This window comes from Athene noctua, chromosome 13 (genome assembly GCF_965140245.1).
Source record: "Athene noctua chromosome 13, bAthNoc1.hap1.1, whole genome shotgun sequence".
In the NCBI taxonomy this organism is placed as follows: domain Eukaryota; kingdom Metazoa; phylum Chordata; class Aves; order Strigiformes; family Strigidae; genus Athene; species Athene noctua.
Genome location: NC_134049.1, coordinates 2,980,016 through 3,006,991, shown reverse-complemented (window position 1 = coordinate 3,006,991; position 26,976 = coordinate 2,980,016). Strand labels below are relative to the sequence as shown.

The window sequence follows — 26,976 nt, the reverse complement described above, 5'->3', positions numbered from 1 at the left end:
AAATATGAATAAAGAGAAACGCTCAAGTCTCCCGTCATGCCTAAAATACAAACCTCACAATCCAGCAGTATTCCAAAAAGATCGAATAATGTGAGCTGGCACCATCACCAGTGGATTCAAGACTTTTGCAATGTTACATTCTTTATCACTGTTCAGATGGCAAAGAGAAACAATTAGAGTAGAACGTAGTTCTTAACACGCAGAAACACTGCTGCGTGTGGTAGAAAAGAATATTTAGCAAGTATCAAGCTATTTTATTTTTTTTAAATGAAACTGAATTTCATTAAACTGCAAGAAACGCAGAGATGGTGACTAACTAAGAAAAATATATTTGCTGGGCTATCTAAAAATAAAGACTGACACAGGTACAACTCCCTGCAAAGTCCTTTATGTGATGTTAACATAAAGCTCTCTGAATCCGCATACTGACAGCTCAACGTACACTATCCATAAGGTGAACAAGGTTATAAAGAACATGAACAACAGAAGGCAATATTGTCTTTTGCTGTTCTTTTTAAACACTAGAACATTTAACATCTCATTGCTGAAGTGGTTTAAATGCATAGGCCACAAACAGATACTTCTATTATAGTTCATATGATTACAACAGTCCCATTGCATAACATGGATCTGATTTACCAGCAGGGAAATAGCTCGCTGGAAATTATCCCGCTATAAATCAGTTTTCATTTATATAAACTGTCATGAAGTGCCAAGTAAACATTAAAGTATGCAGAACATTAAGTATATTTACAGGTTCAGTGCAATTCCTCAGTAAGAGGGTACTGAAACAGCAATAAAATATGATTATACTCGTGATAACACAAGTGGCTTGACAAAAAAAAGAAAACAAACTATTAACACATTAACTTCCTCATGATGATTTCATGAACATCTACCAAAACATTAGCAAAGTAACAGAATACCTTTTTTTTTTTTGCTTTACAATCAGTGTTGATCAGGAGAGAAACAGTAATGCTGAAATGTAACAAAGAATTTCCTTATCCCTGCTAAACACAAAGAATTCTGCTGTAGAATCCATTTATACCACATCTGAACCGTGTACACAATCTTTGATGCTTTTAAATAAAAAACATAACCAGTTATAAATAATATTAAACAGTGTTAAAGCTTTCATTGAGCATCTAAATAAAGATTAGTGGATTTTGAAGACTGCGAGGTTTCAGGAAGGAGACAATTGAGACAGACACGTTTACGTGTGCTGCTCCGATTTAGATCCCCCTGATGCCTTACTGCAGTTCCCAGCCGTGCGCTCACAGTAACAGCCACACCTGGGCAAGTCAAAGGTTTGAAGAGTCATACCGAGGCTAGAAATTACTAGGAGTGAAAATAAATTAAAATTTCCTCCATGTCAATTTTCACAGAGAGAGATATTGGCCAGATTAAATTTTTAGGATTGACTGGAGAGCAACGAACGTGTCCGGTAACCAGCTACTAACTAGTGAACGTGTCCACAGCCAACCACCTCCAGCCCAGTCACCTCAGGCTCGATCCACGTCAAACTAATTCTTGAGACATGCACAAATATTCAGTGACTGTCACAGACCCCTAAGGAAAGGGAACGTGACTGAAACATGAGGCAGGAAGAGCTGCAGACAGGAAATAACCTGAAGGGCCTTAGTTCATCCCCCAGGAGGTGCTTCCATACAATTTCTCAGGCCTGCCTCCCACCAAAAACCTATTTAGGTGTTACCGCTTAAACGGGAAATACCAAACACCACGGGAAGCGTCTTGCTCACTAAAATCTCTTCAACAATGTTCAAAACATGCATTTGTTGCTACATAAAGTTACTTTATACAACCACCAATACAGGCCTTGTTGCCAGCAGTGCTTAAAAACAGCTTTAGAAAAATTATTAAAATAAAATCAGATGTTCTGGAAAACTGATCAAGTCTGACCTCATAATGGAAATATGTTTTATTTAAAATCATATTTAAGTAGTTGCTATGAGGAGTAGTTGTTGGCATCTATAAAAGCTGCATAATAAAAATAAATACTTTCAGTCATTTACAACAAAATTAAGAAATATACATTTCACTTAAACAGGTAACAATACTTTAATGGATTGCTTGTTAGTCACTGTACAGTCCTGAGCATGTTTTTGCAGGAGTAATTTAGGTTGTTGTTCTTTCCCCTCAAGTCCACAGGACATATGCCAGCTGGAAGAAAACTTTTAATACTTCTGAGCAGCAGTTTATTCATTTAGCTTTGGTAATTATCTGTGCAAGTCTTTGATTTGCTTTTCACACACCAAATGATTAAGGCAGGCACTACTGTCACTAGGATTCCTCCATCACCTTTTGACACTGGTAAAGCAAACCATCTGGAAGAGCAGCACAAGGTGACCTGAACCACAGAGCCAGCATCCCTGAGTGAGTACGACAGTGCAGCAGGCAGGGCACGGATGGGAGCAGCCGGCACGCCAGTATTCCCTCATTACCTTAAAACAAAAGAGGCCACAGAAGAAATTAACTAACAATTAAATAACAACAGCTATAGTGCAATTCACAAAAAAATGTATCTGTGTCTCGAACTCCCTTTCTGTTGTTCTCTTCTACTTTCACCCCCACTCCTCTAACACGTCACCAAAACCCACACCTCCCAAATGCAATCCCGTATAGCTTCATTCCCATTTTTTTTGTCCTGTTCAAAACTCTTCACAGGGCAAGAGTTTGCTCCCTTGTAGAATTTATTGTCTGCTGTACACTTGTTCCTTCACATCAGCCTTCACATGCATCCCTGAGTGAGTCCAAGTCCACAGGATAACGAGCCTGTGTTTACTATGCTGCTAAACATTCCCTGCCTAAAACTCTCTAAGATACCTGCTCCCATGCACTTATCTTCCCGGGACAAATTACAGGTTGTGAGCCACCTTACAGCGTACTTCCACTCACCTATAGTGTCAACTATATGGAGTTTCAGCTTTTGTTGTAGTGTATTCATAGCTGCTGAAAGGGAATCTTGAGAAGATGACAGTTTTATATTCTGTTTCACATCATTAGAAAGGGATAACCACAGCTTCCCAAAGTCTTCTGTAGTCATTTCCATTGGTCTAAAAAATAGGTTCACCACATATCTTAGCAAAATGCATTATTCAGAGTATCCGTGTCTCTCAAAAAAAATGACATGTGGAAAAAAACTGAACAATAAAGCAAGCAATAAGCAAATACACATTGTTTAAACAAGACCCTTCCCAGTTTAGCATTTTTAAAAAAGTTTCTATTCCTTGCTTTAAATTTCTAAATTAAAAAAAACAAAAAACATTATTCTATGTAAATGGAAGGCCAAAGTGAATGGCGTTGAGATATCTGCTCACTGAAAGCAATTCAACAAGTTCAATGAGGTGCATGCTTTATTATGGAAAGCAAGGTGGATTTCACTATAAAACAGAAAACTCTACTGGAAAAAGAACACTTGCTTCTTCTACTCCTGAAATAAATGCAGTGCTCAAAAACGGAAAGAACGAGCTTTCTTCTCCTGAAAAAGTCTGTCAGCCTTTTCATATGAGGTATGGGTCTCTGTACCCAAATCACTTATTCCAGTTTGGCACGTTTCTGCTATGCCATATTTCAAATCAGCACGCCTTTCCGTTCGCTCAGTCCTGTTGGCCTCCTCAAAAACACATTCTGTAGGTTCAGGACTGTTCTAACCTGCAGCTACTGTCAAGAGTCTCGGTGGCTTTACACTTCTTCCTGGAACTCTGCCCCTTTTTCATAAGTGTATAAATCACCATTTACTACCTTTAACAGTCACCTCAAGTAGATTAGCTGCTCAAGATGAAGCCTTACATTTTCATAATCAGTACCCAAATTACCCTGACCTTGTCTAATACTTATTTTTTAAAAGTGCAGCTTATTTTATTTACCTGATGAAGTCCAACAACGATAAAGTTATTGAAAACTGAAGGCGAGTTTCCAGCTCTGACTGGTAATGAACAGAGGCAGAAAGAATTCCCTGTGTACAGATTTTGTCCATCCACACACATTTCTGGCAATGTTCCACACACTGAGCTTCAATTACAGGAAACTGGTAGGTGGGACTCTCCAAAATCTGTATCATTTTTTAAAAGCAATATAGAATATTGAGTAAGTGGCTAAGATACAGCTATAAAATTGTGTAAGTGCCTTTTATTTCAATTGTTTCTTGGACTATTTGGCCGGTGAACAGAGCCACCATTTCTCAGCTCTCATCGAGGACATTATCATCTACCAAATGACACTAAGTTTAGAATAGAGATTTCTTTCACTACCCCTTTAGGATGTAATGGCCATACCACAGTATTTAAAGAAATGCACAGTATTTAGGAAAAAGGCATGACCATTACATTAAACCAAATACCAAACGCTTAAATGCAAGCAAAACCCAAAAAGTGCCAAGTGAATTTAAAATGTAACGGAAACGAAGTTTCTCACCTGAAAATATTCTGCTTCTTCAAACACTAAACTCACAGCATTAAGTGCAGAAGTGGTTTTATTTGAAACAAAAATGGTGAGCAACAGAGAGTCATCTGTCCACACCTTACATAAATGCAGAGCTAAGGCATCACTCTGACAAAGTTCCAGGACTTCAGAGTGAGTGAGGTCTTCTAACTCCTCTGGCAAGGAAGGGACCAAGGGTGTTTTACTGGCACCTTCACACCGAGCACTTGGAGAAGGCTGAAAAATTTCCATGTTACTATCAGCAAACAAAGATGACTGTGACAGCCTGCTATCTGAAAGTCTCTCATCCAGCCCAGATTTTTTTAGGGACTGAGGTGTTTCAAATGCTAAATTTTCTTCTACAATATCTGAAGAACACAGAGAGGATTTTCTTAGCCTTGTGTGTGTATTTCCCTCGCAGTCTTCCACGTTAATAGGTGCAGTATCAAGTAAGGGACCAAAATCTGAAGCAGCACTAATTTGGAAGTCTGACACCTCCTCGCTACTTTGAGTTTCATTTATTTTTGATTTTCTTTTGAACTTCTGAATAGTGGTGTCCACTTTCCCCATCTGAAAAGGAAAAACAAATTGAAAAACAGGCTGGTGAAGCTTCTAGCAATCAGCTGTGTTACTGTTAACAGCATGAGCAAGGACAAATAATGACCAAGGAATCGATTCAGATGACACATGCAAATAGATTCCAAACATTCTAAGGGATCCAGAAACATGCTTTTGTTGTATTTCTTACAGGATACGGGATTAGCCTATAATGCAAGGATGACTCTAGGTTCTCTAAAACATAAACTAAAAGCTCCTATCAAAAAGAAAACATAGGGAAACATTTTCTGGTTAAAGCAGTGGTAAGATTTGAGCTGGCCGATATGCTAATGCCGGTCTTAAAAGAATTACCTAATGGTGAATTCTTTAATGCTCTGCATATTATCGTACATTAAAAAAATGGTCTTGACACAGGGCGTCGAACTCTAGCATTACTGCCAAGTGAACACCAATAGCTCTGCAAAGGTGGGTCAAGGAACAGCTGCTCGGGAAGACTGAGACTAAAACTCTCAAGTGCAACATGTAAACAGAGGGGAGTTCTAGTTACTGAATCAGATCTGCTCCAGAGGCTGCTTCATCAAGTAATATCCAACCATTTCAGGTTTTTAACAAATTATCAGATTACAAAAGTGATTTTCAAGTTTTTCCAATGACTCAGTTTTTGCCTCAACACTAATTTGATCTTCATTTACATATAAATAGCTGCAATACATAAACTTTAAACCAGTAAGTCTCAAAAGAACCACTTACCAGACTGACACCAGCATTCGATCCCAGACCAATAAACAAAGTTGATGCTAACTGCTGCTTCTCTTTGTCCTCCTCTGAGAGGCTGGCAACTTGATCAGACTGCAACGCAGGAGATTCACCCACCTGCCCTGCTAATAAGGTGCCACAAGAAAGCGTTTGTGGCTCATTTTCTTTTCCTACTTTGTTTTCTTTCTTTGGAAGATAGCCTTCTTTTCCCCATAGCTTGCGTACTCCCTCAAGTTTCAGAGTATTTGTCCTAAAATGGCAAAGAAAACAAAGCAGGATCAACTGCATGAACATCCCGTTCCTAAAAACATACCAACACCCGACTTAAAACACCATTCACACCTTTAGTACTTTATATTTTACTACTTGCTGTGTATATCAAACACTTCACATCTGCATGAAGTTCTATGTTAGTAGTGTCATGCATTATTTTTAAAACATCCTGCAAATGCAGACCTGGCCTAAGCTATATAGTCCTAAGTACAGACCTATTTTAAGACAGCATTAGACACCTGCAGCCAGTAGTAGACTGCGCTTGCCAAGTCCATCCAGAGTTTCAGATTACATTTATAATGTATTCGAATCATTTTTCAAAAGTGAATCTATCTTTCCCCCCGGGAGATTCTGTTAATAGTTCTATTCGGTTAAATAGTTCTATTGCTTTTCCTTAAAAAATAGTTTAAGTTTTAAAGCAAGAGACTGAAAATTAGAAGAGACCTAAAACGTGGTATTTCTTACAAAAAACCTTCATGTTCTCAAACCCCTAAACTCTAGGTTCATTCAACAGACTCAGGCTAAAATGCTGCAAGTCCTACACCTAAAAGCCTCACTTAAGTTTTCTTACACCAGCTGCTTAAAGAATCTGAAAATGCTTCCAAGGCTTCCTGCGTACTAGGATACAGTTATTAATTCGTACGAAACCATGGATGTGGAGTTTATCTGTAGTGTTCTAAAACTTGAGGAGTATCTGTCAATCTTAGCCTCACTTCTATCTAATAGTTTCCTTAAAAGGTACATTATTGTAAGGTCATAAAACATTAAGCACAGCCTGTAAGAAAAATAAGGAAGCCAGAGGAAAAAAAAAATACTTAATCATGTAATCATCAAGTAATCCTGTCCCAATTTTACCACGTTAGTAATGTCATACATTACTTTTAAAACACCCTCCAAAATAGCCAATTTTACCACGTTGTGGAGAAAGTGGAAAAACAGTGTAACCGCAATAGCATTTTTCTAGTTATTTCAAAGATGACGCCATTTCAATTTCTTTTTACGTGATAAGAGGTTTCCAAGTCCAACTGCATTCTTTTTAGTTCCACGTAAATCAGGAAGCAAAGACACATGATACTGACAAGAACAGAGGCTGAAATGCACTTCGTTTCAAACGCAAATTAACTCACTCTTTGTGCCCTGTCTCAGCACTATTACCAGAGGTATCAGAACCAAAAGATAAACCAGTGGGGGACTGTCTACCGGTGACACCAGATGAGGACACGCTTGAAACAAATGACAATCCATAAGGTTCAAAATTGAGAGCTGCAAGACAGACAGAATCTTAGAATTACAATGAGGCATAAAAAGGTAAAAAAGAAAAACTATTTTCTGAAAAAAAGATATGCTGTAGTGTTGCACTTCTCAGGCTTTCCGTTCAGGATCCTATCCTCGTTAAAAATGAATGTTTCTGGTCTCAAGTTTTTTAGACATAGGATTTATCTGAAGCGTGTATTCATTTGGTATTTTAGATACCATAATTAAACAGAAACAGTGATTTTACAGCGTATCACTGAAACGTCTGACAATGCTTAGCACTCGTAGAGAGAAGTACTGTATTGGATCTAAATAAGTGAGCTTTTGCATTTGTTCATAAGCCTAAACAACATTGAGTCCACAGCATTATGTCCATACATCACCGTCTGCTTTGCAAACATACTTGACACCCTGGGTGATAAATCATTTTCACCAGAACTTGCAAATCAGGATTCAGAAACAGCCACCTTAGTTACGTTTCATGAATCAAAATGTAGCTTGAATAGCTTCTAAAAATTGTTGGACTATAATGTAAGCAGTCATTGTTACATATGAAACAGAGTGCAGACTCTTCTTTGCATCCCTCCTTAGGCTTTACACAGAAAAAAAACAGTATAGAATATTCAATTCTAACATATTCAACCTTGTTCAACATTTCTCCACCAAAATTTTGAATTTTCTAGCAGGCTTAAAGTATGCATTAACCTGCACACTCAAAAAAAAAAAAATCTTCTTTTAAAAATAATCCACAGGCAAGACTAAGTGCTCAGTATAGTAAAGTCAGGAACCATTTGCTTTCACTTTAATAATCACCATAAATTTCAGATCCCATAGACCAGCAGAGATTATAGTAACACATTCTCAGCAGAAAAGCAACCTATAATAAATGAACAGCTACATATACCAGCTAGACAGATGGGTAACTACATTCTAAATTGAGTTTCAAGTCTACAGACAAGAAATGCATTAAGATAACATTACTTTAAGAAAGAATATAAACAGTACACTTAGACTGTTTGTTAATACTTATCAAGCAATTTACCAGCTATTTAATAAGTGCAGTAAACTAACAGTCACCTTTTTCCTGAGAAAGTTTCTCCTCTTGTCTCTGGTGATGAGGTTTATACGGTGCTGCACCACGACCAAGTCCCTCAGCCACAAACCCATCCAGAAAAGACAAGGAAGCATCTACCTAAATGGGATTAAACAAAGTGAGAAAGCGAGAAAAATATTTTCTATACCTGAGCCTGATGTTACCAGAATATTGTGTCTCATCCACAAAGCAAGATCTGTCTCATTTCCCATATCTACCAGTAAATCTGCTGTATTATCAAAAATTATTAAGCAAGTATGTTGAAACAGACTTTGAGCTAGAGAGTTGTAACTTAAACTCCTCCACAATTTTTTTTTCAATCTAAACACACAAAAAAAAAATATCAGAGTGGAATTTTCCCAAAATGGTTCATTCATCCTACCGTTATATGAAAATACTGAATTAAAAATACCCCCCTCAAAAACCTCAGCAATATCAATAGTATTTTCCATCATTTATTACGGACATTTCAGTGCCGAGATCAATAGCTTTTAAACAGGAGGCAAATCCTCTGAATTAAAAAGCAGTACCATAACACTAAAGCAGGCCTAACTTGTCTTTAAAAACAAAAAAATAAACCAGCATATGAAATAATAAGTTTGTTAAAAGCTACTCCAGCTTACTAACTAGACACCATGGTTCTTTAACTTTCAGTATAGGACAGTATGATTCATCACATATGCCTGAAAAAGCATGTTTCTGAAAACTGACTTTAAGCAGACTAGAACCTGGCAACAGTCAGAACAGTCAAATATTCATTTTGAAAATACTTTTTTACTAAAATATTCGACCCCTCAAACTACAAAGAGGATTTGTGAAGATTAAACATTGCAGCTGTCTCACCACCATGTCACCGCAACTAGCATCAAAGGGAAGCAAGGTTTTCATCAGTGCTTTGTCTTCACACAGATGCTTCAACTCGAAGGCATACTGTCTCATGCAGGTATCTAGAGAGTTGCTGAATTCTTGGATTAGTTTGTCAACTGTTTTTGAACAGGAGGTACGTGATGCTATCTTGGTGACTGCAGCCATTATCCACACTTTAGTTTCAGAAGTAACAAAGGTCTTCTTCAGCAGACTGTGTAGTTTTGTCAAAATAACTTCTGGATCAACATCTGTAACAAGGCTGGAATATTCCCCCAACACCTATTCACAAAGAACAGACAAAATATGCGTGTAGTCACGCAGAGCAGCACTTTCAGTTTTGAAATTGGAATATAGTACTAAATAGCAACACAATAAAATCCACCTCACATTCAACAATCTGTTATTTAAACACATTCTAAATTATTTCTTCACCATTTTGTGGTTTAAATGTCAAGGGCTTGAAGTGACCTTTGTGTTTACCTCGGACAACTCTAACTTTTACCTTCCTAAAAATCAAACAGCTGTCTTGAAAGAAAGCTAAACATAGCAATTGGGCCCTTCCAAAACATGATTTACTCACACTGCAGCCTGTTCCTTGGGTGGGAGCTGAAGCTTACCCAGGTACCAGACAATACTAGCATAGCACCTGGCCAGTCACCTGCAAGGCTAAAAATGGATTTCACAACCACATCTGGCCTAGCTCTGATGAAGACAGAAAGGCTCTCAGCACGCAGTCAGGTTCATGTGGCTGCTAAACCATTCCAGAAGTCACCTGCCTCAAAGGGAGCAAGTCAGCTTTTCCACAAACTGTGGCAAGCTAAGCAGTCTTCGGGCACCAAGAGGTCACTAAGAACAGGTTTCAGCATATTATCTTGACTTCAACTAAGAACAGGATATTCATGACTAAAAATAAAAGTTAAAAATCTTTATTTGAAACATCACCACCTTTCAACAGTTTCCTCATATCTGCATATTCAATCTTGCCCGTGCATCTACCTTACCCAACTCATAACTTGAAGGAATTTCTGTGGATACAACGCATCTTCCTCTTCAAGTAATGCTAAATAAGACTGTACTGCATACATCTGCAGCTGGACATCTTCTTTTCCATCATCAAATCCTAGAGAGAAAACAATACATACTCTGCCTGAAATGCAAATAACACCTCGCATCAAAGTGCATTTTAAGAAAAAAAGCGCCAGATGATTAAGGAACAGGTCTAACTCTTCGGAGCATTCCTTGCGTTACTCACCTTCAGCCAACAGTCTCAGGAAGTTGTTTGGGATATCAGGATGCACGACGTCGCCGCCAACTGAAAACACAGCATTCATTGTCTGGATGAACCACTCGTTGTCAGGGGCATATGTGTCCAGATGTTAAGGAATAAAGTGCTAAGGCATAACTTTTCCTTTCTTTTTTAGTGTGTTTCCTAAGGAAATTGTCCATAAATAAGCTACACATCTTGCTCTCCTCAGTCAGCTGGGGCCTGATGCTCAAATATCAGCTCAATCTAACTGAAGAGGAAATATTCCTGTATCTTTTATAAAGTGTTTCCTGTAAACATCATGAAAACTGGGGCTCAAGCAGAGAAGCCTTAAGTTACTGCCCTGTTGAAAAAGCCTGTGCATCAACTTAACAGCTATCCATTCTGTGTAATTTGCTGGCTTCTCAACCAATACATCTTAACTTGTGCATGAATGTTATAGTGAAAAATAAAGAGTTTAAACAGACATCACGCAGTAGGAACAGACACGTTCACACAAGGATTTAGCTCTGGAAACTTGCCCTGCTGTGTATTTTCAGTTCACACTTGTTCCATGCTAGCTTTCCAGCATAATCTTTCATTTACCCAGTACCACTTGATCAGTGATAGACTAGCAGTTCTTTTCAGCAGTGTTTTGCTGTCGATGTACTAAAACCAATAGATTTTTAAATACTCCACAGAAAGTAACATTGGGTTGGGTTTTTTTTTTTTATATATACTTAAGATTTGATCAGCCTTTACTAACTTTGAAAGTTAGCTTCTGCCTTCCTGAATGGAAATTTTCAACAGTCCAGAAATTTCTGCACTTACTGAATGGAAATTTTCAACAGTACAGCTTTTTTGTACACTACTGTCCGTGCCAAGCAGTGTACAAACGGGATGGTGAGGCAGCTCTCTGTTATAGCTTGCACTCCAAATTTTCAGACAAGCATACAGAAAATCAGGCAATGGCAAGTCTAACAGCAATGTCCACCAGATCCAAATCCCTAATCAGCACTTTTGGCATAGTTAAAGAATCTTTTATTTATTGAAAGTGTGTTATTCTTAAAACCCATACACCAACGAAATGCTCTCCCGATAGGAAGATCACTCCCACAATTACAAAACAGCACTCAATGTAGCACTGAGGCACCTCCATGCAATATATCAAAATTTTAATTTAAAAACACGAGGTTTTAATACTAAACTCCAAAGCCAAGTGTTTTGAGTGCCATTACTTTCTCTCTGTGAAACACTGTGGTCGCTGCTGTATGCATTTTCTTCTGTGTATGTTTTTTCCATTGGAAAGCATGGAAAGCACAGCTGTAACACCTCCTACTTCAAAACATCATGAAAGATGCTTTGAAAGGTATAAATGTTGTTTGCCTGAGCTCTGACTCCAAAGTTTTGGAAAAATAGAAGGATATTTCTCAGCTAGTTTGGAAAAATAAAAGGATATTTCTCAGCTAGTTTGGAAAAATAAAAGGATATTTCTCAGCTAGTTTGGAAAAATAAAAGGATATTTCTCAGCTAGTTTGGAAAAATAAAAGGATATTTCTCAGCTAGTTTGGAAAAATAAAAGGATATTTCTCAGCTAGTTTGGAAAAATAAAAGGATATTTCTCAGCTAGTTTGGAAAAATAAAAGGATATTTCTCAGCTAGTTTGGAAAAATAAAAGGATATTTCTCAGCTAGTTTGGAAAAATAAAAGGATATTTCTCAGCTAGTTTGGAAAAATAAAAGGATATTTCTCAGCTAGTTCAGCTATTTTGCCAACTAAGTTGATGATAGCATATTCTTCTTTGCTTTCTTTTAAGTAGTCAAGCATCTTCTGAACTATGACAATGACATTCTGCCCATTTGTAATTCTATAGAGAAGCTCTAAAGTCTGAAAGAGAAAGCAAAAAAATGTATTTAATTGGCTCTGATGACTCAAAAAAGGAAACAGGCAAACAGAAGCACTTTAGTATGATGCCAAGTTGAGCAACTGCATTTGGCAAGTCTTAAATGAAATATACTGCTTATCTACATATGTTGTCACATTAATATTATCTGTAACTGTTCTCTCACAATATCCGAGACACAGTATGCCTTTTACGCTACTCATTTTAGAAAAAAAAAATCTATCACCCATCTTAAAAATTAACTTAATTTTTGATTTTAAAAATTCACTGACCTCCCTTTTAATAATGGGATCTGGATGGTCCAGACATTCAATTATTGTCATTTGGTGCTGAAGTGCCAGATTAGGATCCTGCTGGATAACATAGGTCAGAGCCTTTAAACCTAGAATGTAAGTAATTGGAAGGGATATAAGAGAATGGATACTGCTATGACCAAATTAAAAACATCTCAATGAAATCAGGTATCCTTACCTAAGTATTTCAAATTAATTTTGGGTGACAAAACAAATTTTCCAATGCACTTGGCAGCCTTTTCAAGTAGTTCAGATTTCGGATTAATTGTATAAATTGTTTGGACACATTCAAACAAGATGGCTGCAGGGGAAGGGGGGGAAAAAAGACATGTAATTAATGTGTATTAAATACTTTTATAATGCAAAAATTTTTAATAAGCAAACTCACTGACTGTATCGAGGAACTGCAGTGCTGTCCCATCCCCACTGAATCTAACTGCAGTGTACCTACTGACATAAGTAAAAACAAAATGGAAGACTATCTCTTACTATATACGTATTTTTTATTAGGCTTTGCAGTTGTGCAGACAACTTTCTGTCCTTAAAGTTCTTCCAGCCTTGAAGTCTCCTATAGTTGCTCATGGAACTGGGCTAGGATTGTCTTTAGAAAGCCAATGGGCAACCATAAAGGACCTGAGACAAAATATTTTTCAATTAATTCATGATTTCTTAGCTACTACCAATAGCCAAAATCATCCAAAGAACATTCTTACTTTAATAAAACCAACTTTGTGCAGTTGTTTGAGAAAAAGCTAGAAGTAAACTTGAACAACACATGGAAAGTAATTAATCCTCTGCAGCAACAATTCAGGCAAAGGTTCAGACCAAGTTACTCTCCCTGAGTAAAATCATGATGTAATTTTCAGTTGTTCTTGTACTTCAATCTCTAACTAAATTACCCACCTACTCTTCTTAAGCATTACAAAACTAAATCTGAGAAAGACTAACAACTCAATTTCCTAGAAGAAGCAAGAAAGATGCAATAATGAAGGACTTTGTGTAAGAAAGAGCAATCACTCAGAGCTGCATTCTTTTGTCTGGGATCATCAATGAAGGTTTATAAATGTGAACAAAACTATATACCTAAAAATATATGTCCTTGTATAAATAATAATATACTTTTTGGCTCCTTAAGTGCTTAAAACAGATTTAATGTTTAACTCTTAGCAACTGCAAGTGCAAATTGTCTGCATTATAAGGCAACACACCTCCCAGTATCTTGTACGTTCTTGCCTAAAAGAATAAAAGCAATACACCGAATACACTAAACATCTGACAGATGCTTCTTCATTTATTATTTACCGAAAAAAAATCTTCTTCAAAGCTTCCCTTTTTAGTGCAAGTGAAGCTTACACAATGCTTTACAAAATATATATCAAGTAGGCATTAGAGCTTTGGGCCATGTTCCTTTCCTGCCCTCTCAGTGGTTGGTTGTTTTTTGGGATTTTGGGTTTTTTGAGGGGTTTTTTTTCAGAAGTCTCCATTTTCTTTCCATTCCATTAGCACAGGTACTTTGGCAACACCTATGAGGCTCTACTGTAACAACAAAATTATGGGAGCTTTTAGGATTTTTTAATAGTGAAGCAGCTCTTAATGTAGAGTTCTAGAACATCAGATCTGGATGTTTGGGGAGGTATTAAGACCTGAGGAGAGGAAGGCAAAGAAAAAATCCAAATAAATTACTAAACTTTGATTAGAAAAAATTTCACGGTGCAATTATTCCTTTTGCTTTGTTCTAGCAACAAATAGAGCTTTCTGAGAGCATAATGGAATTAACATAGCCAGCTACCATCTCCTAGAAAGTTTAAATTGAGATGTGCGTCAAACCCATTTTTTTGCAGGCACCACTATCACTGAATCCTGGAGGTGTAATTTTATTAACTGCATATTTATTGGCTGCAGGAAAAGCCCTTTACAGCTGTGTAGAACTGATGCTGTCACTCTTGCACACTTTTCACTGCTTTTCTCAGGCCAGGGAAAAGAAGATCTAAGCATTTCTAATAAACTGACTGTACCACTAGGTTTTTTCTTTTATCTTTTTTTTTTCAACTTAAGCTATGTTCAGTAAGAGTTTTTGGGAAGAAGCTGAGGGCAAAAGACAACGCAAACATTTTAAGCTTTTGAGTCAAGATGAATTCCCAGGAAATAAAAATGTTTTACTTCAATGATAGAAAGTTGCACTGTACAGCAACATATTACTTGTTTTACAATTTACTAGTTGGACATTTAAGAATACAGTTGTTTATTAAGAATATAATTAGATTTTTCAGAAATACTGCATAAGTAGTTTATAATGATCAACTACTCACATTTTCAATCTTTCCAAATACTGATAATTACATAAAATAACCACACTCACCATATGTAATATTATGATTTATCTCTGCTCTTCTTAAAGATTCATCTAAAACATCATACATCAATTCGCTTGTCCTGTTTTAAAAAAAAAATCTGTATCACCAACAAGCATGTAGCCTTATTTTGCCAAACAGCTCAAACACTAGTATAGAAATCTGTAACAAATTATTCACATCCACATATGTGCTTTAACATGAAGAGCTCTAACATGTTTCTAAATGGCAGCTAACAAGATGGTTTTATTCTTGTGATGTGGCAAATGTTTCTTCTGAAAGCTGCAAACGCTTCCCTCACTGCTTGTATAAAAAAAAACCCCAAAACATCAACAGCAAAAGGATCAGACAACCAGGTCCTCACAAAACAAAGTATCTTTACTCCAAATTTACACACATTGTTTGGTAACCTAGTAACAGAAGTCCTAGCAAAAATATATTTCAAGCATATTCCACGATAATTGATTGTTTAGCCCATCCAGAAGCTAGGTAATTAATTCTGCAGATTAAAAATTATCTGGTCACTGTACTGGTTAACAACAAATAAAGAAGTTTAAAGAAGTTCAACACTGAAATCCTCTTATAAAAACAAAACAAAGCTGTCTATGCGGTACAGGTCATGACTGTATTCTTTGTACCTTCTAAATATTAACTACAGAGAAATATCTGGTTACCTTGGATCATCTTTTCCTAACAGCCCCAATATTCTTAAAAGCTGAATTTGTAACCACGGTGCTGGCACGCTGTGATAGTTGAAGTCGATAGGGAGCTTTCCTCCCACTACCTGCTTTAGGATAGTGACAAAACTTCCAGTCAAGTCCTTGTATCCAGATGGGTTTTCCTACATAAGGAAAAAGAAATACAAATTCCAATATTTTAAAAAGAAATTTGAATATCCAACAAATTCAACAAATATTCAAAAGAAATACAATTCAAATATTTTGATACAGCACCTCAAAAGTAAAAATAATCCACAGCTGGCATAAGATCAAAATACCTACACCGATGGTTTCATTTCTTTAAATCAAACTTCTCATCCCCCAACATCCGTAAGCCCTTCACTTTAAACCTATGCTATTTTCTCACACATTTGCAAAGGGAGTGAATGTAACTTGAAGGCAACAGTTAAAAAAAACCCCAAACAAACCACACTCCACAAATTCCAGCAACCCCCTGAACACACTGTAAAAATTAGAACCTCTAGCTAAGGATGCCAATAACGCTGAACATTAAGATCATACCAGTGGGTATGTCAAGCTACACTGAGAGCCAGCACAAACACAACGCAGATAATCATGATCACATAAATTAACTTTTCTAACAATTACAAGTAAGTTTCTTCTGCAAAATTTCTGTACACTGTATTTAAAAAAAACCAAACCACAAATATTGCTCCTAATTCTTTGCCTACCTTAATCATTTGAAGATAAATATGCAAAGAAGCAGCCATGACTCCAGCATCCCTGTCACATAAGGCTTTCCGGAACTTATCATGAATATGCTGAACTTGGTTAGGAGCAATGAGATAGAATTTATATAAAGCTTGAACAGCTTTTCTTCGGATAATTTCCCTAAAGAGAAATGAGATTTACACAGAACAAAATGAAGCTGCCTGTGTATTTGAAATACTTAACAAAGCAACTTGCATTTGTTATTTCTACAGCAATGTAGAATTACGTTGCCAGCAATCAGAACTTCCTGATTTGGAGAGAGATGAGAACACGTTTTACACATTTGATAACATATTTCTTTGCAAATACCATCTAAGTAAGGATGTGACAAATCAAACTTAAAAGCATAGTAGGGCTTGACAGCAGATTGACAATTCAGAAGAATGGCCACCAAATAAACAGGGAAATTGGCCAGTGCTAATCTGTTGTGGCCACCTGTGCAGCTCCAAAAAACCACGTGTCTAGGAGTCACAGAATTAGTTCATTCTGCAGTTCCCTTTGTAATCAACACAACACTATGATGTTAGCCTCTGTGAACGGGATATTAAAAATTAAGAATCAAACAATTCAAGGGTGTTGGTATCTGCAGATACACTTTTTAGCAACAAAGTTTCTATAAACAGCTTTATAGAAAAAATTATCAGTAAAGAATCAAGGATCTTCATCTGCTTCTCCACTCACTCTACAAACACTTCTTCGTTCACAAATTTGTAAAAAGGACTCCAGCAGATAAATTCAGTTACATTTACTTATCACAACCGGTTATGGAAAACTTAATACCTATCCAATAGTCAGTCAAGATTGCAAATGAATGAGACAAGAATCCAAGAGAAAAGATAAGAGAGTACAAATTTCTGAGGTAACGATTAGAAAAAACAACTCAGAGAAAAAACCACCACTTTACTAAAACTACCTACAAAATTAAGTAATTCAACCGTACAATGCCACTTGAAATTCTGTAGATGAAAACATACTTAGAATGCTGGAGCTTGTCTTCTATTAGGGGAAGAACAGCTGGAATCATCTCCCGTGGAAAGATCTGGCTGACAATGGTTAAAGCCATGCACACCTCTACTAGATTAGTGCTCTGTAAGTCCTGTCACAATCATTGAAATAAGACAGTAAGTTTTTGTTTAGACTTGTAAATTCTGCACAGAAATACCCCAAATGTTTCCCAAGCAGTCTGGATCTAGCCCACCTACAGCAAGCACCGTGCTGCCAGGCGTCCTGGTGTCTGCTCGTGTTTGGGAAGTGTCAGCTCTCACTGAGCTCATCGGGTTCTTTTTTACAGGAAGAAGGAACAAGCAGCTTCTCACATTTGTGTTATAGAACTACATTTGTATTTTAAACATAAGCAAGATTAATAAATAAGAGCTCCAATCAATGTTTGTTTACTTCATTAGTTTGATGATTGCAAAACTATGCTGAGTTCCTAGCTCAATCAGTGAGATGAGTCACTTCTCACAGAATTCAACACTATTCTCTCTAGTGACTTTGATCTAGCCCAAAGAATTAAAAAAGAGCAAGCTTAATTATACTGCCAATTACATATTTGTACACTAAAATGAGATATTACCTACTCCCTAAGAGCGAATGCAAATTACACACAATGTTCTACAAAAGAAAGAATAAAAATTCACAGTCTGTCCCAAATATAATGAAAATAGTTGATATAGCTGACTGTAACCTTAAATTAAAAAAAGATGGATGAATTCATGAAATACAAGACTAGAATTATTTTTCAAAACAAATGAAACATGTAAGATTTCCAGCTGACATGATTATTTGCTCTGGCTATTTGTCCCAGATAGGTTTTAGTTCTCATTTTGGTTTAATTCCTTGTTCTCATGTTTCACTTCTTTTTATATACTTACTGGTTTCAAGTCAGCTTTTTAAAGAGTATAAAACAGTTTTTAATTGCAACAAAATAAGCATCACTTTCAGTCTATAATTTATGTGACTTTGGCCTATTGTAATATAAAAGCAATCATTACACAGAAAGTTGTAAGTCATAACTGCTCCATGTGAAAGGTAGTAATACAGGAGATGACATCTATTTATTAGGTAATAGATTTTCAATGTCACTCCAAAGCATATTTCCACTTTCTATCAATTATCAAAAGAACTCAAAGAAGCCAAACAGATACTTGCTGTCAGCTAAAAGCAAAAATTTACACTGAAATATGCATGCCTGGCTCCTCCTGGAGTTGAAAATGATTGGTACATTTTATAAAGAAAATGTTATGGTGTATCTCCTTTGAGAAAATTTAAAAATAGGGCTTCAACAGCAGGAATGCCAAGATTAAATTTAAAAGCCAGGGAAAGCCATTTCAAATTTTCATTGTTAATTGAAGAAACAGCAACCTAAAAGAGCAAGATAAATCTAATGAGTACATAGCTTAGATGTTGTGTGACACAGAACAGGAAGAATTGGTCCAAGTTTAGTTTACCTCCAGCCCTCCAAAAACACTGTACCTTCACAACTGTGTTCACAAGTAGAAGTAGCAGTTCGTGATTTTCATGTAGAAATAAAGAAACTGCCAAGTAACCTATAAAAGAAAGCAGCCTCCATTACTTCTTTCAAGCAGTAAGTATCTTCACGACAGAAAACTTAAGACTGTCTATAATACAAGAAAAGTTAACTCAGTTACAAAAACCCAACAAAAAACCCCACTGCTGGATGACAGTTGCTCGTGTTTTAAATATCAAGCAGACAACCTTCTTTTATTTCCAGGCAAACCAGTTATATTTAAGTTGCAGTAAAGCTCAACAAATAAGCGCTAAGAATTCATAAGCTGTGAGAAATAAGAGACATTATTTTTATAAAAAGCAGTCAAAAGCGCCATGCAAAGACACTTCCTGGAATACTAGTATCTTCTCTACACAGAGAAAAGTGTATTGCTGCTAGACTAGACAACACAAATGCACTTCTTCATATCTGTTTCTTTTTTAAAAAAAAAAAAGTTCAATTTCAAATAAATTTTATATTTAACTTAGAATACGGAAAGGTAAATTCACCATCCTATGCCAAGAACTCCCTTGTTCTTTCTTAACGAGGAAGAAACAATTCAAGAACCCCAGGAAAGAAACCCGCCAGAAACTTTTTTCTTCAAGACCTCTCTTCCTTTTAAACTAAAGGACTTAAAGCATAGGGGGTAGGGAGGGCGTCACAACTCATGACAGTATTTGTATTATGGAGATGGGTCTTAAACATCTTGGTTCATTCAGGGCTTCGGGATCAAAATAAGGAACTTGGATACAAATAACTGTATCGTCTGGGCTATCAGATTGATCTATCTGCTTGTAAAACCACAAACTTGATCAGCTTAGCACACCTGCAAAAATGGAGTTTGCTCTCACTCACTCAGAGGCTCACACTGGTTAAAAGAGTAACCCATCTTGATTGGGTCAACTGACAATTCCTTAATACACACCTTGGGACACTGCACCAAAACCAGACAAGGTCATCCTCATATATCATATATAACTGCAGAACAACAACCACCCAACCCTCCCCCCCCCATCCTTTTACTAGACCAAAGCTTAAGGGCGCTTTGTGTCCAGAGAACTTTAAGCCATCTGCATTTAAAAATAAAAAACAACCAAACAAAAATGTTGCTTCACCAAAGCCTTCTTAAAAAGAGCCCTAGCATGGAAAGGTCTCAAACCAGTTAATAAGAAACATTGGTTCTTGACACTTACAAAGGTCACAAAGTTTTCTTCAAAACAGCTTACCACCTGCCCTCCCAGGTTTGGTGAAGACAATTTCTTAATCCCTACCAGAGCACCTGTGCACTGGCTTTCATTACTCGGGGATAAAGCAACTTTAAATCATCACTTGTAACGCATTCTCTCAGAAACTCCAATACTTCAGTAGATGATCCAGATGAAATTCAAACAAAGGATATCAAACAAGCATATCCCGCAAGACACTGCCTTCCTTCTGTGTATGCAGACATAGTATTGCTTGGAGTTAAACCATTTTCTCTGCAAACAAGAAGAAATGTCTTCACTACGCAGTTGAATCAGCAACTGCAAGGAAATTCTCCAGACGAGACAGGCTGACAGCTACTTCAAACTCAATCTACTGGAAACAAGTTAATAGCCACACTAGCAGGCAAGGAAATCACAACAGCATGAAATTTCTAAGAACTAGCCTTTCAGATTTCCTCAGGAACTTCTGCACCTATGCTACAGGGATCGCCCTATTTGCCTCATTTCCTACAACTGTTTCTAAACTTAAAAAAAAAAAAAAATCCTACAAGCACCAAAACAGAAAATATTTGTCTGATAAACGTCTGACATCAACATCTTTCTCTAAGCATGTCCTACAGTACTTAAAGAAATCAGATCCTGACAAACTCATTTTCAGCTTGTTTTGTTTTTTAACAAAATTTCTCGTAATTACTTGTTTACTGGTGCCACAATCAAAAACAATGAAAGAACCGATTTAAAATAAATCAAATTCCCCTGCCTTCTGTTCTACAAGCAGATACAGAACAGATCACAAACTAAGGATTTAGTTATCTTTAGAGGAGAGACTATGAAACAAGACAAAGAAAGTAGAAAAACATTTTAAGTTAGTTGTATTTTACATGAATTTACATAAATCCTAAGAAACTTTAAAAATACAGTTTGAGAATATTAAGGCTACAGCTCCATGCACATACCAACTCTTTTCTCCAAAAGATTTCCTTGCTGTGCAAGCTTGATTGCATGGATATATCCAAAGGAAGACTCATACCCCAGCATTTCACAATAGATGAGTCTCACCATACATTCTTTCATCAGTCTCTGAAATACCAAAAACGAATTATTCAGAATTTTAAGTCAGATATGTTTTATGCTTTTTTTCACTGCTCTAATGAAGTAGAGGACTTTATCTGATAGAAACATGTACATTCACACACGTTTTCTAAAATCAGGGTACTTGTAACTTTTCCTTTGCTATAAAACTCTCCTGAGAGCCAGTATTAGTTTTTGACTGTAAGAGCAGAACTCCCCATATGCTATCTTTAAAGACGCTACCTTGTTTTTATCAGCATGCACGTAATCAATAGTAGATTAATTACAATTAACAGAAAAAAATACAAATTATCCGAAACGTTCGATGATCACACTCCTAATGCAAATTGCTATCGGTCACTACACTGACCTAGGATGGGTTTTCACTACGTGCGAGGTAAAACTATTTTTCCCTTCACAAATTCTCACTCGTGGGACTGAGATACGCGTTAACTAAATCAAACCAGAATGTATCAACTCCTGCAACTCAGACATGAGCAACAGTGGATACAACAAAGCACAGCTTCTCGCACAACACAACTAAGAACAAAACCAGCGTGCAAATAACATGATTCGATGGAAGCAGTTCATCACCTATCCCCTTTCTGGTCTCCACTTATATCAGAAACTACAGAACGACTGACTCTGGGCACCACATGTCTACAGTTTATTCACACCAGAATCACCGTGTCCTCGCTATTTTAACCGTGCTGCAAAACCGCAGACGTTGGTACCTCTTAACGCTGACGATTAAATAGCTAGAACGTACATAACTTGGACACTCCACCTGGCAAAAAGAGTGCGAACACTGTTTTTCTCCACCTTTGCTGTTCCCACAGCCTGCAGCCACTAACAGAACTTACAAGCGTCGTGGTGGGGGCCGAAACTGTCGTTTTCAAACTGGTTAGCTCCTGCTGGATTAATTTTTCTTCTTCCTAGAAAAAATTAATTTATTTCAATCTCGCATAAATTCTGGAGGCAAAAATATAAAGCCAAAGTCAAAGACACGTCCGTTAACAGTACCGGGGGGTCTTCCCAAAGCCCGCGTACACCTCGCTCCCGCGGCAGCAACCGCCGACTGCTCGCCTCAGGCCCTGAAGGCAACGATCGCTCCGCGGCCGCGCTGCCCCGCACCGCGCCCCACACAAGGCGGCGGCCCCCGCACACGCACCGCCCCGCGGGCTGCCGCCGGCCTCCGGAGCCCCCCAGGACCCAGCCCCGAGGCCGAGGGGAGAGGCCGGCGCCCCGCCACGGCGCCTCAGGCCCCCAGCCCGGCCCCGCAGCGCCCCTCCGCACCGCGCCGACACCCCGCGGAGACCGAGAAGGGAGGGGATGAGGCGAGGCCCGGCCCCGGCCCGCTCCGACGCGGCGGGAGGCGCAGGAGGCCCGGCCCGGGGCGCAGCCGTACATGTTTGGAGGTGAGCGCCGTGATGCTCCGGATGAGGCTCCCAAGGCGGGAGGTGGCCGAAACCCTGCCAGGGCCGCCGGCGCCCCCCGGCCCGGTGCCCGGGTCGTGCTGCCCCAGCAGCCCGGGCAACACGCTCAGGGTCCGCTCCACCACGTCGCTCATGGCCGCTCCCGCCGCCGCCGCCCGGAAGGGAGGGGCGGGGCCGCGCCGCGCACTTCCGGGTCCGCCCGGCGGCGGGCGGCGCTGCGCGGCTCGCGAAGGGGCGGGGCGGGGCGGCCGCGCGCCCGCCGGCAATTCCCGCGGAGGGGGCGGCGCGCGGGAGCGGCGCGATGGCGCCTGAGGCGGGAGGGGCGGGCGGGAGCCCCGGGGGTGGCGGTTCGAGGGTGGCGGTTCGAGGGGCGCTGCCCGGGCCCCCGGCCCTGCCGCCCCGCCGGGGCCGCCATAGCGCCGGCCGCGCCGCGAGGTGGAGCTGAAGCAGCGTCTAGAGCGGGTCAGGCCGGCGGGGGGTGGCGGCGGCCGCTGCCCGGCCTCCGGGGGTTGCGGCCCGCGGTCTGCCCGTCCCAGACGGCGTGGAGATAAGAGCCGGTGCCCCCCGAGCGAGCACAGCCCGGGCGTGGGCTGCGGGAGCTCTTTTGTTTTTGTCAGCATCACCAAAACTTTCCAAGGTGGGTTTCGAAAGGGAGTAGTGCGCTAGGATGTAGATGCTGATGTGAGACATTAAAGTGCGGGTGGGAACATCTAGAGATTGAGCGAGGTCGAGAGGCTCCCAGAGGAGCTGTGCTGAGGCGATTCCCGCTCCCCTGGCAGCAGGGTCTGGCGTCTTGGGAAGGTTTTGTCCACGTAGCTCCTGGCAGCGACCTCTGGATTCACTGCTCTTGCAAATGAAACAAAGGATTTCTTATCCGTGAAAAGTAAGGTGTGAATTTCCAAGGTTAAAGATTACAGTTTTTTTCTGGCTCTTTAGATGCCACTTTTGTCATTTCATAATACTGTGCCTTTCAAATTAAGGTTAGATTCATGTCGCCGTAGCTGACAGGACTAGTTGCAGATGCTAAATGAACAGAGGCCGTGCTACTTGTGGTCAGTTGGTACCCCGAGGAGTGATTTCCATTAACAGAAAAAGCTCCTCTTTGGTTTGTCAGACACAGGCCGTGTCTCAGCTCTGCCCTGACACCGTGACATCCCCTCTGGTTCGTAGGGGGGTGCCGCAGGACTCCGTGGCTGGGATGGAACTGGGCACTCACCAGCAAAGCAGGGAAATGAGCGTGGGAAAGAAGGGTGCCAGATAACTTCCGTTATTTGGTGCAGCAAACCCAGTCGTGTGTACCTGATCGGCTAGGATATGCCTTTCCAAATCTTCAGTGAATTGTAATTCACTGCAATTCACAAGATATATTCAGATAGTCTTTATTGTACTTAACATTTTTTCTTCACTTTTCCTATGAAAAGTGTAGTGCCACTTAAATATCCAATTCAATCGCCTCGCCAAAGACAGCAGACTAAAATAATACTGTATCTATGTAGTTTTGGATGCTTAATTCCATTTTAGAAACCCACATCGGCCTTTTCCAGTTACACACATTTTTCTGAAACAAAAATACTTGACATTTTCTGGTTTGTATTGCAGTTCAGAGGTGATTATTTTTATTTTTTTTTTTTTCCTAGAAAGCATGGGGAAGAAACTGAAGTAATCCTTTCTGAGCTATGTGTTTCCAAGGAAAAACTATCCCTCCATCTCCAACATACGTCTGGTCAGAAAATCATGCTGAAGTTCAAAGCTATATATTGATTTATTATCAGAAAAAAAGCCAAATAGGAACAAACTGAAGTAGTAGTTTTAAAAGTTGGCACTTCCTCCTTGAAGCTAAGTTGAAAGATTTGGACTGGTAATTTTTAAAGTTTATTTTACGAAATGAACTGGCTAAGAATATCTCATTTAAGAATTGCTCGTGTAAAGACATACTACATTGTAGAAGCTAGAAAAGCTTTTAAGCTTTGCAGAGCAAAACTTAAGTTCAGCAAGCATAGGAATAGCTGCTGGTAAAGCTGATAGAACGTGAATAAATGCTCAAATCTCAGTAGCTTTGATTTTTTTTTAGTGATTCTAGGGTCTGAAGTCCTTCTCTTCCCCTTAGTTGGTGTACAAATAAATATGTGAAATGACTTGTAGAGTACAAACCCTCAGGCTTATGCGTGTTTAATTTCTCATGCTGTTGATGACTGCATTGAGGTCGAGAGGACTGTTCATGGCGCACACACATGTGCATACATGACATGGTCAGAGGATTATAGATAAATCTGATCCCTTGCATAAAGGTCACCAGTAACTCTTTCAACATTCTTTTTTCCTTTTAAGCCCTAGAATATTTAGTATATGATTCAGCATAATATCAGATCAAGTAGAAAAAGCAAATCCACAGAAGTAAGGAATGTCATCTAGGTATAAACTTGGCAAGGTGGGATGGTAGGTTGGTTTCGTTTTTTCTGCTTTCATCTGCCTTCTGTTTTCATCGGCTAGATGAAAAAACCTTGAAGTGTGGTTATAAAACAACTGCAAAAATAGCACTGGAAGGCTGCGTTTCAGTTAGTTCTCGAGGCTTCGTATCAACTGCACTCACCACAATAAAACACGTTCTAATTGCCATTCCTGTAAGTTCTCCTTGGCATCTCGTAGGCAAGTGGTATTCTTTCTGGCTCATGAATCATCACTGGAAATAAATAGTTTTAGAATAGAAAAAGGGTTGATTGTATATGAGCCAAAATAGAATCCAAAATAGAAGAGCTTATGCTCTTCACCGTATTGTCTCTGCGCTGGGAAGAGGAATGTGTAGTAGTAGATGATGTAGATGATGCCAAATGAAAACAGAGATATAGTGGGAAACAAAGGCGGCGCTTTTACCCAATCATTTTTCTGTGATGATTAACCATATTTTGTCATAATTAGCAGAGATTATGTATTATCTGCCACACGTTGTACAAGTTTACCCATGCACCAGCAAGGAGTACCGGGCCACACGTGCGAAACCAGAGCATGGCATTGCAGGTGTGCTCTGTGCTGGCTGTCACAGCAAGGGGCTGAGAGTCTGGTGCCTCTGTCTGTGTCTCCATCCACAGGGAAGTGGTTTGCATCTGAAGTTTCAGGGTTGGCTTTCCTGGCGTGTTTTTTTTGTTTCCAGTTCCAAGAACTAGAGTGGCCGTTGCAGTCCTACTCTTTTGACGGTGGCAGGTTTTGAATTCTCTCCCCACCATCAGTCCCGGCCCCTACAGATTCCTTCTGCATCATTTCTTGTTAGAGAGGCTTGGCAAGGCAGGACGTGATTTAGCACGAAGGAAGGAACAAACGGCACAGAATTGGGAAATAGTATAGAAAATATTTGACATAAATAGAAACATTTATCACATAAACAGTAGCATGTCATGTAAAATAAACACATTTGAACACAATCAGACATTCTACACAAAAAGCCATATGGAGACACATCAATAAGTGTATTTTTAACCAACAACTTCTCTGCCCTGTCGTCATCAGCGTTCCTTTTCTGATCTCACTGCTTTACAGCTGTCTTGATTTCAGCATGTTTAAAATACATTTACGGCTTTTGTATTGTATGGTGACTTTTGTCTGAATGATTAAATGGGTAGAGTTCCATAAATGACTGCATGCTTACAATGCAGTAAATGTTCAAGTGGTATAGAAGAAAACACCAGGAAGGGTAAATGGAGAGAGAGTACACAATTTTTAAACATTGAGAACATCAGATAGGCAATGAACTGTTGAATTAATACAAAACTGGGATAGAATACCAAGCCACACTGCAGTAAGAATTGATATTTTAGTTTTTCTCTATCAGTAATCTGTAGTTTTGAGATTCCTGTTGGGGTGTGTATATATATATATATATATATATATATATGTATATATATGCTAAAGATGGCAGGGGAAGAGGTTAGTCTGCACTTTCTTGTGGAAGCTGCTTGTCTTCTGTGCTTCTAAAGTGAGGCAAGGTTCTCTTTAGTATAATCCTTTTCCTTGTAGGTTACCAGGAAATGTATAAATAAGGCTATTTTGTTCTTACATATAACTATCCTTGAAAGGTTTTTATCTAGACTATCCTATAATTCCTAACGCTGGTACAGCTCCAAGAATAGGAGCCTGACTACAATTAAGGATTCTGGGGTTATCAGTGCATTTTGGGGAGTTACTTTCATCGCTCTGGATCTGTGGATCACAGGCAGATTAATTTATAGAAGTGAGTCTGATGGAAACTAGAGCATCAGATTTTATCACTGTTTCATCTAAA

At 38.9% G+C, this 26,976-nt stretch overlaps 1 protein-coding gene across 7 annotated transcripts; it reads right to left on the bottom strand.

The window, feature by feature from the left end:
- Nucleotides 1-615: 615 nt before the first annotated feature.
- On the bottom strand, nt 616-22,847 carry AP4E1 (adaptor related protein complex 4 subunit epsilon 1). Of its 7 annotated transcripts, none has more exons than XM_074917104.1 (21): nt 22,676-22,847; nt 22,131-22,202; nt 21,153-21,276; nt 18,958-19,031; nt 17,457-17,578; nt 16,443-16,602; nt 15,706-15,872; nt 15,040-15,113; nt 12,859-12,981; nt 12,660-12,769; nt 12,232-12,371; nt 10,494-10,606; nt 10,243-10,361; nt 9,218-9,520; nt 8,359-8,473; nt 7,155-7,290; nt 5,749-6,004; nt 4,435-5,010; nt 3,888-4,072; nt 2,917-3,074; nt 616-2,462 (listed from the first exon to the last, which is right to left on the bottom strand). In XM_074917104.1, the coding sequence occupies exons 1-21, from the start codon at nt 22,835-22,837 to the stop codon at nt 2,302-2,304; spliced, it is 3,450 nt and encodes a 1,149-aa protein (XP_074773205.1). In that variant the 5' UTR covers nt 22,838-22,847; the 3' UTR covers nt 616-2,301. The 7 variants fall into 7 exon arrangements, with proteins under 7 accessions (XP_074773205.1, XP_074773206.1, XP_074773208.1 ...); XM_074917105.1 differs by having other exon boundaries at nt 4,540-5,010; XM_074917107.1 differs by lacking the exons at nt 22,131-22,202; nt 22,676-22,847 and adding exons at nt 19,818-19,925; nt 20,218-20,469 and having other exon boundaries at nt 21,153-21,267.
- Nucleotides 22,848-26,976: the final 4,129 nt, after the last annotated feature.